The sequence below is a fragment of the Lepidochelys kempii genome, chromosome 4 (assembly GCF_965140285.1).
Source record: "Lepidochelys kempii isolate rLepKem1 chromosome 4, rLepKem1.hap1, whole genome shotgun sequence".
Lineage (NCBI taxonomy): Eukaryota > Metazoa > Chordata > Testudines > Cheloniidae > Lepidochelys > Lepidochelys kempii.
Window position 1 is genome coordinate 39,072,408 of NC_136383.1, and position 16,670 is coordinate 39,089,077.

General features: G+C 38.5%; 1 protein-coding gene across 2 annotated transcripts in view; it reads right to left on the minus strand.

Annotated features, from left to right (window-relative positions):
* Positions 1 to 10,041: 10,041 nt before the first annotated feature.
* Positions 10,042 to 16,670, minus strand: part of NDNF (neuron derived neurotrophic factor) — a 31,390-nt gene continuing 24,761 nt past the window's right edge. For both annotated transcript variants that reach the window (XM_073341011.2, XM_073341012.2), the window contains exons 2-4: positions 15,065 to 15,253; positions 13,619 to 13,743; positions 10,042 to 12,092 (exon numbers count right to left, since the gene is read on the minus strand). In XM_073341011.2, the coding sequence (XP_073197112.1) occupies positions 10,699 to 12,092; positions 13,619 to 13,743; positions 15,065 to 15,252 (1,707 nt within the window). In that variant the 5' untranslated portion in view covers position 15,253 and the 3' untranslated portion in view covers positions 10,042 to 10,698. The remainder of the gene's footprint in view (positions 12,093 to 13,618; positions 13,744 to 15,064; positions 15,254 to 16,670) is intronic.

The window sequence follows — 16,670 nt, forward strand, 5'->3', positions numbered from 1 at the left end:
TTAAAGCTAACTGAAGTACATTTTGTTTTTAAAACAAGCAGAGCTTATTTCTCTTGTGTTTATAGTCCCACTCACACATGAGGAAACAAAGCAGGTTAATTAAATTCACAGATAACAGGGTATAAAGAGGCTTCCTGAATCATCTAACAAAGAGATTTTTACAGCAGGAGTCACCTTGGGCCCTGTCCTACAGTTGGGTCTGTGAGGCCAGACTCTTGGAGACTACAGGACAGAAGCCTTAGTCATTAGAGTCAGAGACGCACTCTTGCCACACTTAACGTACAGATTAACCAAATTCAAAAAAGTACATATAACAACTTTATTAAAATTAATAGTTAATAATCGTGTTACAGCAAATTTTTTAAGCTAAACCATAAAAGCAGAAGTTTTCACTTACCTCAATTGTCGATGAACACAGATTTAACCCAGTTGCACGTATCTGTTTCTGTTGGGAGGATGTCCTCCTACACCTTGCTTATATCTGAGAGGAGATTCAGATGGGTGCAACAGGATAAATAGGCCAAGTCAGGCCAAATCACTGCACAAGCGCTGTAGTCTCCAGATACTTATCCACTCTTGACTTGGACACTGCAAATGTGATTTTCAAAAGAGCTCAGTCCCAGATTCACAAAGGCATTTCGGTTCCCAACTTCCATTGACATCAGTGTAAATTGGTACCTCAATACCTTTTCAGATCTACATCTCAGTATTTGCCAAACTCTGTCACCACTGAAAATAATGGGATAAGGGATTCACTGCTTCTGAAAACCCCTCCTCTAATTACTAAGACTACCTACTACTTCCCAAATCCCATTTGCTTTACAATGGAAAAAATAAGTTAATGTCTGGTGTTGAATCTAAGAGGTTACTTTCAGAATTGCCTATGCTGGTAAGATTTATTATTGGACAAATACATGATTGGTAAAGAACAGAGATAAAATCTATTGACTTCACTGGGACCAAATTTCACCCCAGCTGTATGAAACAAGAAATTGTTTCCTGCAGATATTTATAGGTTATAATGACACCAAGGAACATATTGGCAAACCTGTTGCTAACAAAGATAAATTATATACCTTCCTGAGAAAGCATTTTAAGGTTTATAAAACAGATTAATAGATATAAAGCTAATAGTACAGCCAGCACTTACAGTTGACTTAACTGTAATTAAACAAAATAGAAGAGGCAAGAAAGCAAACAACATTTAGTAGCCAGAAATAAATCAATGTCTGACCTGAGCACTGCTACCTAGATCTGTGATCCCCTCAGCTAAGAAGGATCTGGGTCGCTCATCAGTATGTGGTTGGGAGACATCTGAATTCAGCACTCAGATATGGGCACAGTATAAGAACCTACATAGATATATAGATCTCAGATGTTATAGGAGGTATTGTAATATGCATTAGATAACATTCTACCCTTTGAGTCAGCATCCTAGCCTGCTGCTAGGGAGTAGTGTATTGTTGGAATTATTTTTCTGTAACAGGTTTACAATAGTTTTGGAGACAGGTATACCATTCCACAGACATTAAGTCACTACTCACTCAGAGGAAAGAGAATCACTTCCAGAAATAAAGACTTTTTGCAGCACTTGCCACATTGAGGAGTCCTCTCCTAGGAACTGTTAAGCAGACCCAGACTAGCTTGTGAGATCAGATAGGGATAAAAAGACAAGGTGACATAGATACAGGTTTTCAGGTAAAAGAAAGAAAACAAACAAACTAATAGTGTTATATTTACAGTGTGTATGTAAACACCCAGCTGAAATAACAGTATTACTGTTAGGCTATACTCCCCCCAGCAAAACTAATAACAAACAAAAACTAGAACACAACTTCTGTAGTCCAACACTCCCTACAGAGTAAAACCTAACACTACTCTTCAGCCTCCCAACTTTTCTAAACCAGGACAAGCACCTTTTATAGTCCACCTTAAAAGGCTTGTTTGAGGAAACAAGGTCACCTGGCCTTACTTTCTGAGTTAGTAATGAGGCACATTTGCTTCCACTTAGCCCTAGACAAACTGTAGAGGGAAGAACTCAAACCCAGCTAATCTTCAAGAGGTCCACTACCAGAGACCCATGAGACTTCAGCAGAATCCTGATCCCTAGGGCCCAGGCTCCACACAGGGACTTAGGCAGCTAGAAAATCACAGGGATCTAAAAAGCCTTATTTAGGTGCCAAGGCTTCTATACAATGGACAGAGGGGGAGACATAGATGCTGAGAATGGGATCCACAAAAGCCAGCATGCTAGGCAGGGAGCTCCCTAAACTAGCCAATGGGAGAGGCTGATGAAAAGGGTGTGTCCTTAGCTCTGCCCCTCCCACAGAGTTCAGTGCCAAGTCTGGGCTGGAAGAAGGTACCTCTCTGTGCTTGGGATCCAAAACTAGGAATCCCTCTTCTGGAGACGGTTTAGGCTCCTGTTAGGCTAGGCTTAGGATGAGCTGTTTATTGTGAGAAATGGCTTAGGTACTTGCCTACCTCCACACAAATTGGCTAGGGGAGAAGACATCCCTTCACCCCATGGGTGCAGGTACTGACCTAGGATGTAAAAACCCTGGTTCAATTCCCCGCTCTGCCTGATAAGGAGAAGAGGGGTTTCTCACCTCTTAGGTGAGTGAATGCCCTAACCACTGGCCTCTAGAGTCTCTCTCTGGCCCACTTAATATTTCACTAACACGGAATGACTTCAACAAGAGAAACGGAGAGAGACCCATATCACAATATCCTACAGTCCACTCACCTGAGATGCAGGAAATCCTCAGGCAAGACTGGAAGAGAAATGTCTATATTCCCTGGGTGCACGTGCCCAGAGGCAGAAACTTAGGCAGCTAGGAAACATTTACAGTAAGCACTGAGTGAGTTTAGGTGCAGCCCAGCAGAGGTTTTGTGAATTGCATAAAAGTGAGACTTATGTGCTTAAATCTGGGCTTTAGGCATCTAAGTCCTTTTTTTTTGGATCTGGCCCGAGGGGCCTAATTCTCCTTCTCCATTGCCTTGCACCTTGCATAGTCCTTTACACCAGTGTAAAGTGAAATACCACCACTCTGATCTGGTAGCATTTTACACCCATTTTGTCCTCACCTTGCATTGTTGTACACGACTATACAAATTGCAGGACAATAGAGAATCAGGCCATACGTGTCTTTGAATTTTCTGTGAACAGTAACTGGCTTCACAGACCACCACCAACAGCCTTTATATGGCCTCTCATCTTTCACCAAGATGCTGGGTGTTTGCTTTGCCACTGGTGAAGTGATGCTGAGTTTGTTTAGATATATTGGCACATCCCCTTCTAATGCTACTTCCTACTTTTAAGCAGATGTATTTGATTTAGAATCAGAGGGCTAGAATTGCACAAGAGGCAAGAAAGAATGTTCACACTTTCCATTCCCTTTATAATATCATTGAATGCCAGAAGACTTTTAAAGTAATAGCTAACATTGTGAAACAGAATAGGACATACAAGAAAATATTAATGTCTCAGAGGTGCTCCTTCCCTTTCTAACTTTACAGAGTGGTGCATGAGCCTCCTGTATACTTTGGCACCCAAAACTTTATCAAATATTTTCTTTGCATAGCCCAGGAATTTAACGGTGTATATTAACTTAAACCTGCAGGAATGCTTGCACGGTAAAATTGGAGCAAGGAAATAGAATAGAAAAATACAATGAAATGGTCAATTTTAGTCCACAGAAATCAATTACTTTGGGGTTAAGAAGAGTAAACTTTACTACTGCAAAAAGTCCCAGTCAAATATAGTCTTGGAAAATGCAACATTATTTTCATATAATTTATCTCGCACCTTTTATTATTTATTGAGTGCTCTCAATTTGCATGGCCCTGTACAATCCATAGAGGAAGACATAGGCCCAGCTCCTCAGGATCTGGACCAGAGTCCCTTTCCTGTTTACAATCTAAAACCCAAATCCTGTAACTGGATCTGCCTGGCCAGACCCCTGCACCTATGTGGAGTCCCAGTCAATGTACGGGGATCCCATTGTCGGGCCTAAAATACACAGACAAAACAGTTTAGATACAAACCAATCTCCAGAGCTCTTAGCAATATGGCTCTTCCTTGCATGCTATATTCATCCATGATGCCAGCACAGCTCTGAGGAGGTGTGTTTGACTCCTCTGATGAATGGGCTGGCACTGCAGAAGCAGACAAAAGACACTGTGACTTTATACATCTCTGACATACTAATGAAATCACTGGACTTGCATGGGTGTGATGACAAAATATGTATGCATTACCTAAAAAGAGGCTATTGGATTTGCATTACCAGATTATAATAATTGTTGGCAGTTCAAATTGTAGGCCAAAAATTACAATCACAAGTGCAAAGTTATTGTTTGGTTGTGTTTGTTCTTTTCTTTTTATCATTATTATTATTTGTACACGTTTGATGCAAACAACACATATCATGACATTTTGTGGAACACACAAGCACTGGAATAGTGGGAGGGGCAGGGCCATGGAGCTTTTTCATAACCTGCCCATGCATTGGAGAGTGGATTTCCCCAATTATCCATTGTGTTCTAACTTATGTTGTGACAGGTAACCATACTGTCACTGTTTGATAAGTTACATTACCTCTGTACTTTTTAATCAATATGAGGAGATCTGTTAAAATGTAATTTTGTGGGTGGGGGAATACATTCAGAAATTTCTGGGGAGCAGTAGCAATTAGCACGCTAAACAAATGTGTTTCAGCAAAGATGTCTGGACATCTTCTGGGGCTGGGGAGAAAGCTATTCTGTCATAAATCTTACACTTTATGCAGCTTCAGCAGTACCTTCTGAAGTGATGGAACATCCTTTCAAATAGGTAGACAGAAATTGATATTTTATGAACTAGCCGAAGTGTCGTCATGTTGTGATGAATTTGTTTCCCAAAATGCTAGTGAAAAATTCCCCAAGAACAAAGAGAGCCTTGTTGTATAAGATCTCCATGGATTCAGAAGAAAATTTGGACTTTGGGAGCACACTGTTTATGCAGCTTGCCCAGACCTAGAGCAATGTCAGTAATAAAATGAATAATTGAATACTTTGTTCTATAATTTTCAAAACATTGGTCTGATTAAGATATTCACAAATTATTCACATATCTCTGTAAACTAATTTAATAATGGATAAAGTTGTTCATCAAATAATGGATATGATGAGTTTTGTGAGATTTGCAGAATAACTTGTTCACCCAGTTCTAGGTGACCCAATGGAATTAGGGGTAGGTGAAGGTTGGACTTGGTTATGGACACCTCAGAGAGCAAGAGCTCTACTAATATGTAAGTAAATCAGTAAAGCTCATGACTACTAACCTTTAATCTTTGCAACAGGTCTTACAGCCAGTACTAAATATGTATGCTACCTGGACCCCACCATTCAGTGAGAGTAAGTTTAAATGCTTTTCCTTGTTCTAATGTAGTACACATTCGGCGTAACAGTAATTTGAATTTGACTCCATATTGGCATGCAGGTTCCTGATTAAATGATATGGGAAGGAAGAGCAAACAGATGAGGTTTGTTGGACCAAAGATATGCAAAGTCATGAAAAAGCTCTTGGGATGATCTGCATTCTCTGGTGCCACAAATGGGGTCCAGGATTCCATGTAGGCTCAGAGTGAGAGATTGGACCCTATGCTTCGCCCTACACAGTTACCTATGCATTGGACTAGACAATCAAAAAGCACATACTCACTTTCACATCCACATCATTGAATAACTAGAAATATGGAGAGAGAGAAAAAAAGGCCTTTGTGCTAGATAGTCAATGAACAGTTGTCAACCACAAAGATTATGCTTTCTGCCAAGTGTTATGGTAGGGAACTGTTTGTTGCTCTGAAGGGGGAATTTTTTCCCTTGCATGCTTCAGGTCATAAAAAATACTATACAAGCAACTGTTGCTTTGAGGAAAAGAGATAATTTTTATAGCTGCTGTTCTTAAAGTATAATTATAAAGCGGTGTATAGCTCACTGATTTATTCTCCCACTGCTACTACAACCAAAAACTTCATTTGAGTTTTGTAATTCATAAACCATTTTGTCTCATGGGCTGTTTGAAGCTTGTAAACGTAAGGCTGCTATCAGTAAGTAAATCAGTCAAAGTAGGTAGGCTTTGATTGATGAAGATGTTAAAGATTATCTTGATGTGGTGTGAAATGGCTCTGTGACTCTTCACTGGTCTTGAGATGAAAAAAAGGCACAGTAGATCTTCTCTATTATACATTCCTGCCATACATATTTCTGGATGAGAGTCTGTCACCCACATTGACTAAAATATTTTCCCATAGCCTGGCTCTTTCCCCACCAGCAGATTGCAGCACGTGATATTGGTTCCCCCCCTAAGGCATGCATTATTAGTAAGACTGCTGATTTTCCTTGGACCTTCTTGTTTCCAGGTTCAGAGTCCTGGTTATTTTTATTCCCTCTTGAACCATATGATTTAAAAGATATAGATTTTTTTTTAAATCTCCTTCTCCCATGACAGATCCTCATCTGTGATACCTTTGAGGTGATTCATATTCAGGTTTTGATATAAAAATTGGGATACCAGATATTTCAGGGAATTAGTAATAGGATCCAGAATGGTGACTGCATCAAATCCCATCCATGACACTAGATTAAAAGGTACTGCCATCTAACAACTATTTTGTGGACTGTGTGAAATGAGTTAATAGGTTCATTTTTAGCTCTCAGTGAACAGAGATCAGCGAAAAAACCCAAAGACTTGACAAATACATAGCCTGAACTGTGGTTCAGTAGTAATCAGTTCAGATCAAAGTTGCGGTGTACTGATGGTAAGGAAGTTTTTTCTGATGCCCATTACAGTACATCTGAGGGCTTTGCTTTCCAGCACTGCCAAAGTGGACCTTTCCATCAGCACTTACTTCACATTAAAATGATCTCCACTCTTTTTCCACGTCCAGTTTATGGATATATTTTCATATAACATCCATACTCTTCTTCCAATTCATCCTCCAAAGTGAGACCCAGCCTGCCTTCATGCCTACTTTACCTGACTGCATTATACAATACTAGAGTGATTAGTAACAATGTAAGCATTCTTTCTGCTGCACCCCATAGAAAAAATAGAGCTGGTCTTCCCCCCCCCCACAAAAATCCAATTTCTTCCAACAAAAAGGGACAATTTTTTGGTGAGCATTTTCATGAAAAATTTACTCTTGAAATTTTTCAGTAAAAAAAGAGGGACACTTTTTTGTGTGTGAAAATTTCCACTTTCTGACCAGCTAAAGAAATGCTTGGAACATGGAAGAGTAAGGTGAATTGGATGCAAGTCCAAATAGAGAAAGAAGGCTCAAGTGTACCTATATGACCTAAAATGGTCATGAAAATGCCTTTTCAAATATACATTGTAATATGTCAACGCTGTGTGTACTGTTGTTAATAGCAGTGCCACTATAAGATCAAAGGGAATGTTTAATGAACTGCGGAAAGATGAATTCTCCTTGCAGGTGTAACCCTCACAAAACTCTTTGGGCAGTGGAACATAGGAAAGATGCTGCTTCACCTGGGAACAACTGAGTTGGCATTCGCTAGCTCTGTTATCCCAGTCCCACATTTGGACTTCTGTCTGTAGACACTATTCCTTACAAGTACTATATCTTTTAATGAACAACTGGCAGCCAACTTTTTAAGTGAAACAATTAATAACTGAGATTTCATAAAAAGAAAAGGAGGACTTGTGGCACCTTAGAGGCTAACAAATTTATTTGAGCATAAGCTTTCGTGAGCTACAGCTCACTTCATCGGCTGCATTCAGTGGAAAATACAAGGGGGGAGATTTATATACACAGAGAACATGAAACAATGGGTGTTACCATACATCCTGTAACAAGAGAGTGATCACTTAAGGTGAGCTATTACCAGCAGGAGAGCTGGGGGGGAGAAACCTTTTGTAGCGATGATCAAGGTGGGCCATTTCCAGCAGTTGACAAGAATGTGTGAGGAACAGTGGAGGTGGTAGGGGGAATAAACATGGGGAAATAGTTTTACTTTGTGTAATGACCCATCCACTCCCAGTCTCTATTCAAGCCTAAGTTAATTGTATCCAGTTTGCAAATTCATTCCAATTCAGGAGTCTCTCGTTGGAGTCTGTTTTTGAAGTTTTTTTGTTGAAGAATTGCCACTTTTAGGTCTCATACTACATGAGGCCCTATAACCTGCATAGGCCTCGGAACTTCGACTTGATTATCATGCACATTGTAAGGAGAGTGGTCACTTTAGATAAGCTATTGCCAGAAGGAGAGTGGGTTTGTGTGTGTGTGTGGGGGGGGAACCTGGATTTGTGCTGGAAATGGCCCAACTTGATTATCATACACGTTGTAAGGAGAGTGATCACTTTAGATAAGCTATTACCAGCAGGAGAGTTAGGTGCGGGGAGGTATTTTTTCATGCTTTGTGTGTATAAAAAGATCTTCTACACTTTCCACGGTATGCATCCGATGAGGTGAGCTGTAGCTCACGAAAGCTTATGCTCAAATAAATTGGTTAGTCTCTGAGGTGCCACAAGTACTCCTGTTCTTTTTGCGAATACAGACTAACACGGCTGTTACTCTGAAACTCGGAACTTCAGTAGCTGCTATATAACCACATTAAAGACTACAGCCATTTTTGTTTGTCTGTAAGAAATGCCCAGTGTATTATTCATAGAATCATAGCATCAAATCCTGATTCTAATACATGCATGACCCAGAGCCTGGTTGCAGCTGGGGAGAATTCAGGAAGAAATAGAATGGAAACCAAAGACACATGATTTTCAGCTCTGAAGTGAAGTTATCAGACAGGGAAAGGCTGGCAGCCCATGCTGGTGAAGAGTTTTCCTTCTCTATTGAGTGATAAAAGGGGAGGGATGATGACACAACATGCCTCCTACCCTCAAGTTAATATGTGTTTTAATTTTCTGAGGAACTATGGATTTGGTCCTCTCTTTCCTCCCATGGTTGCTCCATATATATTATTAGAGCCCCAAAGGTTCAGTAAAATCCATATTCCCTGCACTGAGATGGGGAACACAATCTGTGGAGAACCATTTGAGATGAAAGGGGCTAGGGACCTTACTTGCATGACAATTTGCACCCATACATAATATAGGACCAGAAAATAACACAATGACCACTTGGGACATCTTTTTCTGACACCCTGAATCTTATTTTTGTATTCCCACCAATGCTGTATCTAACCTGCTCTTAGACCTCTACAGTGACAGTGTGTTATCTGCCTCTCTTAGGCGTGCTTTTCACTAGCCATGTGTTCTTATTACTGTTAAGAAATTTTCCTAATAACAAGCCTAAAGATTTGAGTTGAAACAAGTGAAACCTTAAAACCAAAGGAATGAAAAAGGTTGGAAACAAGTTAAAGCTAGGAGTTTAATATGTGCGGTAGAAAGTTTTAGATAATTCTTCTATTAGCAATCATGGCTCATCATGGTATGAACTGAAGAATATTTTCATTTAAATGTAATACTTTAGCAACATCGATTGAATCAATGGAAAAAATCCTCTGAGTTTCTTACTTCTGCAGTTTAAAACAGAAGGTGTTATGTGTCCAAAAGATAAAAGCTTTTAATGATAATCTGCCAAAAATATTTTAAAAATACATATGTAAACCATTTTCAGATCATTAGGTCATCTGGTATGTTATATCTTTGAACTGTACTGTCTGTTCAATTTAGATTGTGAGACAACGTAAAGTGCCAAGCATACGGTCAGTACTCAAAAAATGGAATCGATTTTCAATCACAAAGTATATTTTAAAGACTTTCTATGCTGTCCTGTTCTTTTAATACTTATATCATGGTAATCTCAATGTTGCAACAGCTGCCCTTCTTTCAATGTCCTTTATTCAATTACAAATGTTAACAAACTTCCTCAGTAGCACTAGTAATTCTAGAGATCTTCAGACACCCTTTTCTAAACATTAAAAACTCAACAACACTAACTGCATTCATGGTCACACTTTTATGTATCGGAGTGCCTTAGTTCTCCCTTAAAATTCCAAGAGACAAGAAGAGAAGCAATGTATAATCTAATATTTTTAATTTTATATACAGGAATATAATGTATGACAACTTTGTACATGAAATACATACAGTATTTAAACATTAAAATCAACCAGATAAGAATTTACATTAGCAATGAAACAGACTCATGTGCAGCCCAGTTAATACTTAGTTTTAATCTGTATTTTAATGGGGCATGATTTTAATAGTTTACAATCATATAAACATTTAAAAAGAAACTTTATAAAATAATTTACAGAAATCCTACCATCTACATAAAGCGGAAGTGTTTGTGTGTGTTGTGTGTGTGAATAACAAGGCAGTTGAATGACTTGTCTCAGCCTTTTAAGTAATAAAATAATTTAGAAGCAGTTCATGCAATATGGAAGCAAAAGAATGGAAGTTCCTTCAAGGTTTTCTGCTACCTTGGACATCTACTGAGCATCAAATGTGGACCATTGAACACATGATAATACAACTGCCAGATGCTGTTAGAAAGCACCAGGCTCAGTCTCTCCAGACAATTACTTATGGTAAACATAAATATACAAGTTGATATTTTTCTACACAGTACAAATACAGGTCACAACTTCTCAGCTGTGAAAGTAGTCAATCTGTTTACTGAAAGTAGGATAATGTTCAGACTGGAGTTCCATATATTTCTATATACAAGGTCACTAACAGAACTTCCTTGTTTTCACCAGTTTGCTCTGATATTTGACTGAGTGTCCTCCATGCCCTATGACATAAACATCCAGCAAGTAGGACTTGCCAGGCTGCAGGCCTTTAATTGTCTCTGTGGTAACTGCTTTCTGTAGATTCTGGCTATGAAAATATTTACAGAGGACTTTTTCTGATTTCTTCCTTGTGTCTGGACCCAAGCACTGGTTCTGTTCTCTTTTCTTTTGCTCTTCACTATAATTGCCGTCCACTTCCTTTTTGTAGATGCAAAATTTGTTTCTTTCTTGTGTGCCTAGCCAGGCCACTGTGGCTGAAGAACATGTGCGAAGTTTATCGAAAGCTTTGATTCTTGTGTCTTCAGGAAGAGAAGGAAATGACTGCTTATTAGGTCTTGTAGTAGCTAAGATCTTCAACATGGAAGCACCTTTCTTACTTCCTTTCAGCCTAATTAGATATTTAGCTTTTGGTTTTCCTCTAAGTTGGAACTGACGGACCTCCTCAATATTTTGAGACAATAGAAGTTTGCCATCTCTTCTAATTTGGATCTGAACAGCATCCAGGCATGAATGAACAAAGAAGGTGACTTTTTGGTGTGACGAAACAGGAGCAAACCGTAGAAATTTGGCCCCCTTTCTCTTGATAAACACATCTGTAACTTTCCCATCTTTCAGTTCAACTGTCTTCTGTTTGGCTTCCTCTTTAGTTCTGGCAAAGGTGCCAACGTAGGCAGTGCTCATATTTGTGTTAACATTTACTGCAAACATGTCAAAGTAGTACTGTGTATCAGGTTTCAGATCAGACACTGTGAAAATGTTCTTGTTCCCAATGCAAATCTTCTGCAGGTCAACTCTTGGCTTCGAAGACATTTGGCGACTAAGCTTTGATGATGATTTTAAGAAGCTACGTTCTTTGCCAGAATTGTTGTCTGAAGGGAAGCCAAAATGAGCAAAGTCGAAGAGGCTGAAATCCAGGCCTGGTTTTGGAGCCATCATGAAGGCATCATCAGAACTGAGCTTGGCTTCAACAGCACAGAGGCTTTTGAAGTTGTGTTCTTTATTGATGACTATGCAATACTGAATTGGCTGTTTCAGTAAAGATGCTGTAGGGCTTGGTTTCCACGCCAATGTGACGGTTGTGCGTCCAAGAGAGGTGACATCAACTCTTGGATCATAAGGTAATTCGGGATAAGGCTGGTCTGACTCTGGAGTTGTCGTGGCATATACTTTAAAATGTGTATCCTTCTCAGTTGACAGCAGTTCTAATTGGTACAAACCAGATGGGGAACTCGGAGAGACAAAATATTCAACATCATTGCCTTTGTAAGAGAACAGCTCTGTGCCTTCTTCATTAATAATCTGTTGTTTCTGCTGCTCAAGTGGTTCTGGTTCACCTAGAATATGAACATAGACTAATGTTTGTTAGAAAATGTGTCAATATATGACGATATAGGAAAATTAAACTCTAATAACTACTTGTAAGTAAAATGTCAGAGCCAGATGAAACAGTTTCTGGAGCAGAGGATACTCCAATCATAAATAATGATCAGGCATAGGTGAAATCAATCCACTTTTGAGCAAGTAGTACTTGAGTCTTATTACACAGTGAAACTAATTTAGAGATCCTATTATTTACAAGTACAACAGAAATTGTATGGTATGTGATAATTTTTGAAGACTGATTCACTTTGTATTTAAAGACAGGTATTTAGTATTTAATGTGTCTACAAAAGGTTCTGGAAACCAAAAATCACAGCCTTTCTCTATAGAACAGCTACCGCCTGGAGAGAAGCCCCATATGCAAGATTGCCCATATTATTACCCCACAACAGGTATGTTCTCAAAGGAACACCACTAGGGGTGAGAGGGAAGTGAGAGAACTCAAATCCATTTGGCACTGGTGAAACAGCTGATGGAATACTGTGTTCAGTTCTGGTGCCCACAATTCAGGAAGAATGTTGATAAACTGGAGAGAGTTCAGAGAAGAGCCACAAGAATGATTAAAGTAATAGACTTAAGGAGCTCAATCTATTTAGCTTAACAAAGAGATGGTTAAGGGGTGACTTGATCACAGTCTATAAGTGCCTATATGAGGAACAAATATTTGATAATGGGCTTTTCAGTCTAGCAGATAAAGTTGTAACACAATCCAATGGCTAGAAGTTGAAGCTAGACAATTTCAGACTGGAAATAAATCATCTTTAACAGTGACAGTAAGTAATCATTGGAACAATTTACCAAGGATTCCGGTAGATTCTCCATCACTAACAATTTTTAAATGAAGATTGGATGTTTTTCCAAAAGGTATGCTCTAGGAATAATTTGGGGGAACTTTTATGGCCAGTGCTACACAGGAGGTCAGGGTGAGTGTTCAGAATGATGCAGTTTGTTAACAAATGAAATCGATATGGTATCAATAAGCAAAGTTTTACTTTATCATATTTCCATATATAATGAGATGTTTTATTTTCAAATATGCATACTCCCTCCTTCTGCTCTCCATTAGATTCCCTGGTCGTTTCTCTGCTTAGATTTATAACATACTTTCTGATCTGTTTATTCCTAGTTCTTTCTCTTGAAGCTCCCTTTAGATGAGACTAGTGTATCCCAATGTGTCAAACTCACCTGGAGGACTGACAGAGTCACCTTTTCCTTTACTTAACCCTAGGGGAGTGTATTGCTCTCTTTCACTCTCCATGTCACTAACTGTTGCCTGCCTTCTAAACTAATACAAGGTTGGGATTCATATTCAAACAGTAAGAGCTCAGACATCCTCTTAAATGTTACACACACCACACAACTGGGTGTATCACATCACTACTGATTTGGGCAGACTTGAATCAGGTAGAGATGAAAGTCTCCCATTATCAATTCTCTGACCCATAAAGTCCCAGAATTATAGTTTTCACTAGTTTATTACCTGAACCTTCTCCACTGGCCTCTTCTGGAAGTTCCTGCAGGTTCAGCTTCCATTCCAAAGGAGCATCACATGGTGTTACAGTAACTGCTAAGGGAGTGTTGTCTTCTTCAACCACAAAGAAATACCTATGAAAGATTAACAAAAGTATAACATTAATAAACTATAATGTCAAGAAATAGCAGTTGACATTAAATTTTCTGGACTGGTGTTCATGGGGTAACTGAGACAAGAAAGGTGTAAATGAGGACAAATATGATGTTACCTACCACTTAAGATGAAAGCTCTTTGAGGCAAAGACCATCTCTTTGTCATGTGCTTGTATGGGTCTAGCACAATGGGACCCTCTAGGCATATATAAAATCACACACACACACCTGCCTCTTTCTTTCTGGCATATTAAAGTGCTTTTATTAACTGTTTGAGGTATACCAAATACCATGAAGTCCATGTAAACAGTTCTTGCTTTACCCCCAGAGTGAGTGAAAATACTTTGCGCTTTCAAATGAACAATCAAATTTTGCTTTTATTTTATACTGCTTTTCATAGATATCATTACATAAGAAAAAAGGCAAACTGGAAAACACAAATCCTTGAAAAGCAATGTTTTCTGTTTTGTATATTATCAGCTCTAGACTCTGATGGTTTTACACTACAACAATTTTTACTTGGAGGTGAAATCCAGCCCTCACTCAAGTCACTGACAAAACTCCTATAGATTTGATTTCACACTTGATGTGTTCCTTCAATGTCCTTTCAGACCAACTGAAAATTTATTTTCTCCATACTTAATTCAAAGCGGGGTGTCAAAATATCAAAAAGTGTTCACTCAACCCTTTATTTGTGGTTGGTTAAATATTATGTATATTCCTGGACTTATTTGGGGTTTATTGGTTGGTTGGTTGGTTGGTTTTTTTGTTTTGTTTTTCAGTTGGATATGACTAGTTCTCTTCAATTTATCACATTGTTTGTTTAATCCATTCAGTACTGTAAAGTAAAATTAATACTCTGGTTTCCATAGATCAGAGAGAGAATTCCATTAGCGATCGTTGTTATTTTTTGTTTTATTTTTGGTGGGGCGATTGGGGTTGTTTTGTGTGTATTTGGGTCTCAGTAAAAGTATATGAAAATGGGGTGGTAGAAGACTCCCTACAGAATTGGTTTCCTTTTACTCCCCCCTGCCCGACTTGGTTTGTGGCTTCACTTCAGGAAAATTTTGTGGTTTGTGTGGCCTCTGGACTCCCACAGAAAGTGAAAATAAATTGAATGGGGTTGGGGTTCAGCCTGGGTCAGTGTGACCTACTGAGACTGAAACAGTTATATTTTGAGGCAAGAAGCGAATATTTGTATTTTTCATATTTGGATCTAAAAATCAATTCTAACAAATCCAAAACAAATATAAATATTAAGTTCCACATACAACCCTATACATTATACTAGTCAACATACCTTTTAGGTGTATCTCTGAACAGAAAGCTGCTAATTTCTGCTCCATCTGGTATTACTGATGAATCATGGAAAAATGCTTTGTCCCGTATCTGCATCTGGAAAAGTTCCTCATCTCTGGTAGGCAACTTCTGTGTCCTGGAGTAGAGCGGGAGCAGCAGCAAGAACACAAACCAATGGAGCAAGAGCATCCTACAGCAACGAAAGGGATTCATGTCTGATGAATTCTAAATGACAAGTACACGAGTAACTGCTACTTTTTGATACACAGTATTATTGTTTCATTTTAATTGTATGGCTTTATTATCATGCATAGATATCTAATCAGAAAAGATGAGATTTTGATAAAGCAATATTCTTCTCATGACTTTGGGTCAGATTCTTAGGCCGTGTAAGCTGCCGTGTAAGCTGGTGTTGCACCTTACACCAATTTGTCCCAGCTGAGGACCTGGCCCTTTAGACCTACTGTGTTCTTAAGCAAATCATATTTAAAATAAATGGTACCAGAAGATGTAGATGCTTTCCAAAGCTGTAAAGAAAAGTATTTATTTTTAGCGAGGATACAAAGGGAAGGGTCTAGTCTATTCCTGATATGCACTTACAACACCAATGGCAGTAGTTACACATGTGCTTTATATTTCATGGGAGCCTTCAGTTCACGTGGATAACTATACAAGCATTAGTAATATATATGGTAAGGAACACTCTGACGAGAGGGGCTGACTAAAAGTATCTACACAGAATTTTTTTCCATCTCCAACTTCTATGAAATTGAGCCCACCCACTGATTTCAAAATGAGTCCATTGTCTGGTATTTTTCTCTCTTTCTACTCGTTAACAGTGAGCAAAGCCTTCTACATATTTTTGTAGATCTATAATTTGATGTTTTGCCACAAAGAAATATAACTTGCTGGACCTGGGAGTGAGCACTAACACATGGCAGATAGACGTTATGTCGACTTCACTTTCCTTCGATTTTGGTTGGCCTCCCAGCAATCCTTTTGACAAGTAAGTATTTCCAGTCAAATTACCCTTTATAAAAATAGTATATTAGGAAAATATGAAATATTATCCCATATACATTCAAAGCACATTGATATTAGCATGCAATTCAGCTGTGCTTAATTCTTGGGCCTGATGGGAATTCCAAAACACAAAGGCAAAGAATCCTTTACAAATTAGGCACAATAATTCATCACACCAGACTTTCATTATTATGTCTGCAACTAGGTCAGTAATGACTATCCCTAGATATACAGTGGGATAGAATTAAATTCTCCATTCAGTACAGTACATGATCTAATATGCAATAGATTTGGTACAGAAAAATAAAAAAAGAAGAACAGCCTGATTACAAGAAGAGTAGAGGGCATTTAAATTATATTTTGATAAAAGTTACAAAATTAGTTGAGAGATTTCTAGGCTGCTGCCTAAACCATGTGTATTTCAGTGAGTTTGGGAAACCAGTTTGTACTGTCATTTTTATTTTACTTTCCTTGCTATTACTAAGGCTATGTATATGCGTTTATAATATTCTTCTATTCTGCAGGGTAGGTTGATTATATCTTTATAACACACATTTTCTTCTTTAGATCAAATCTTACGAAGT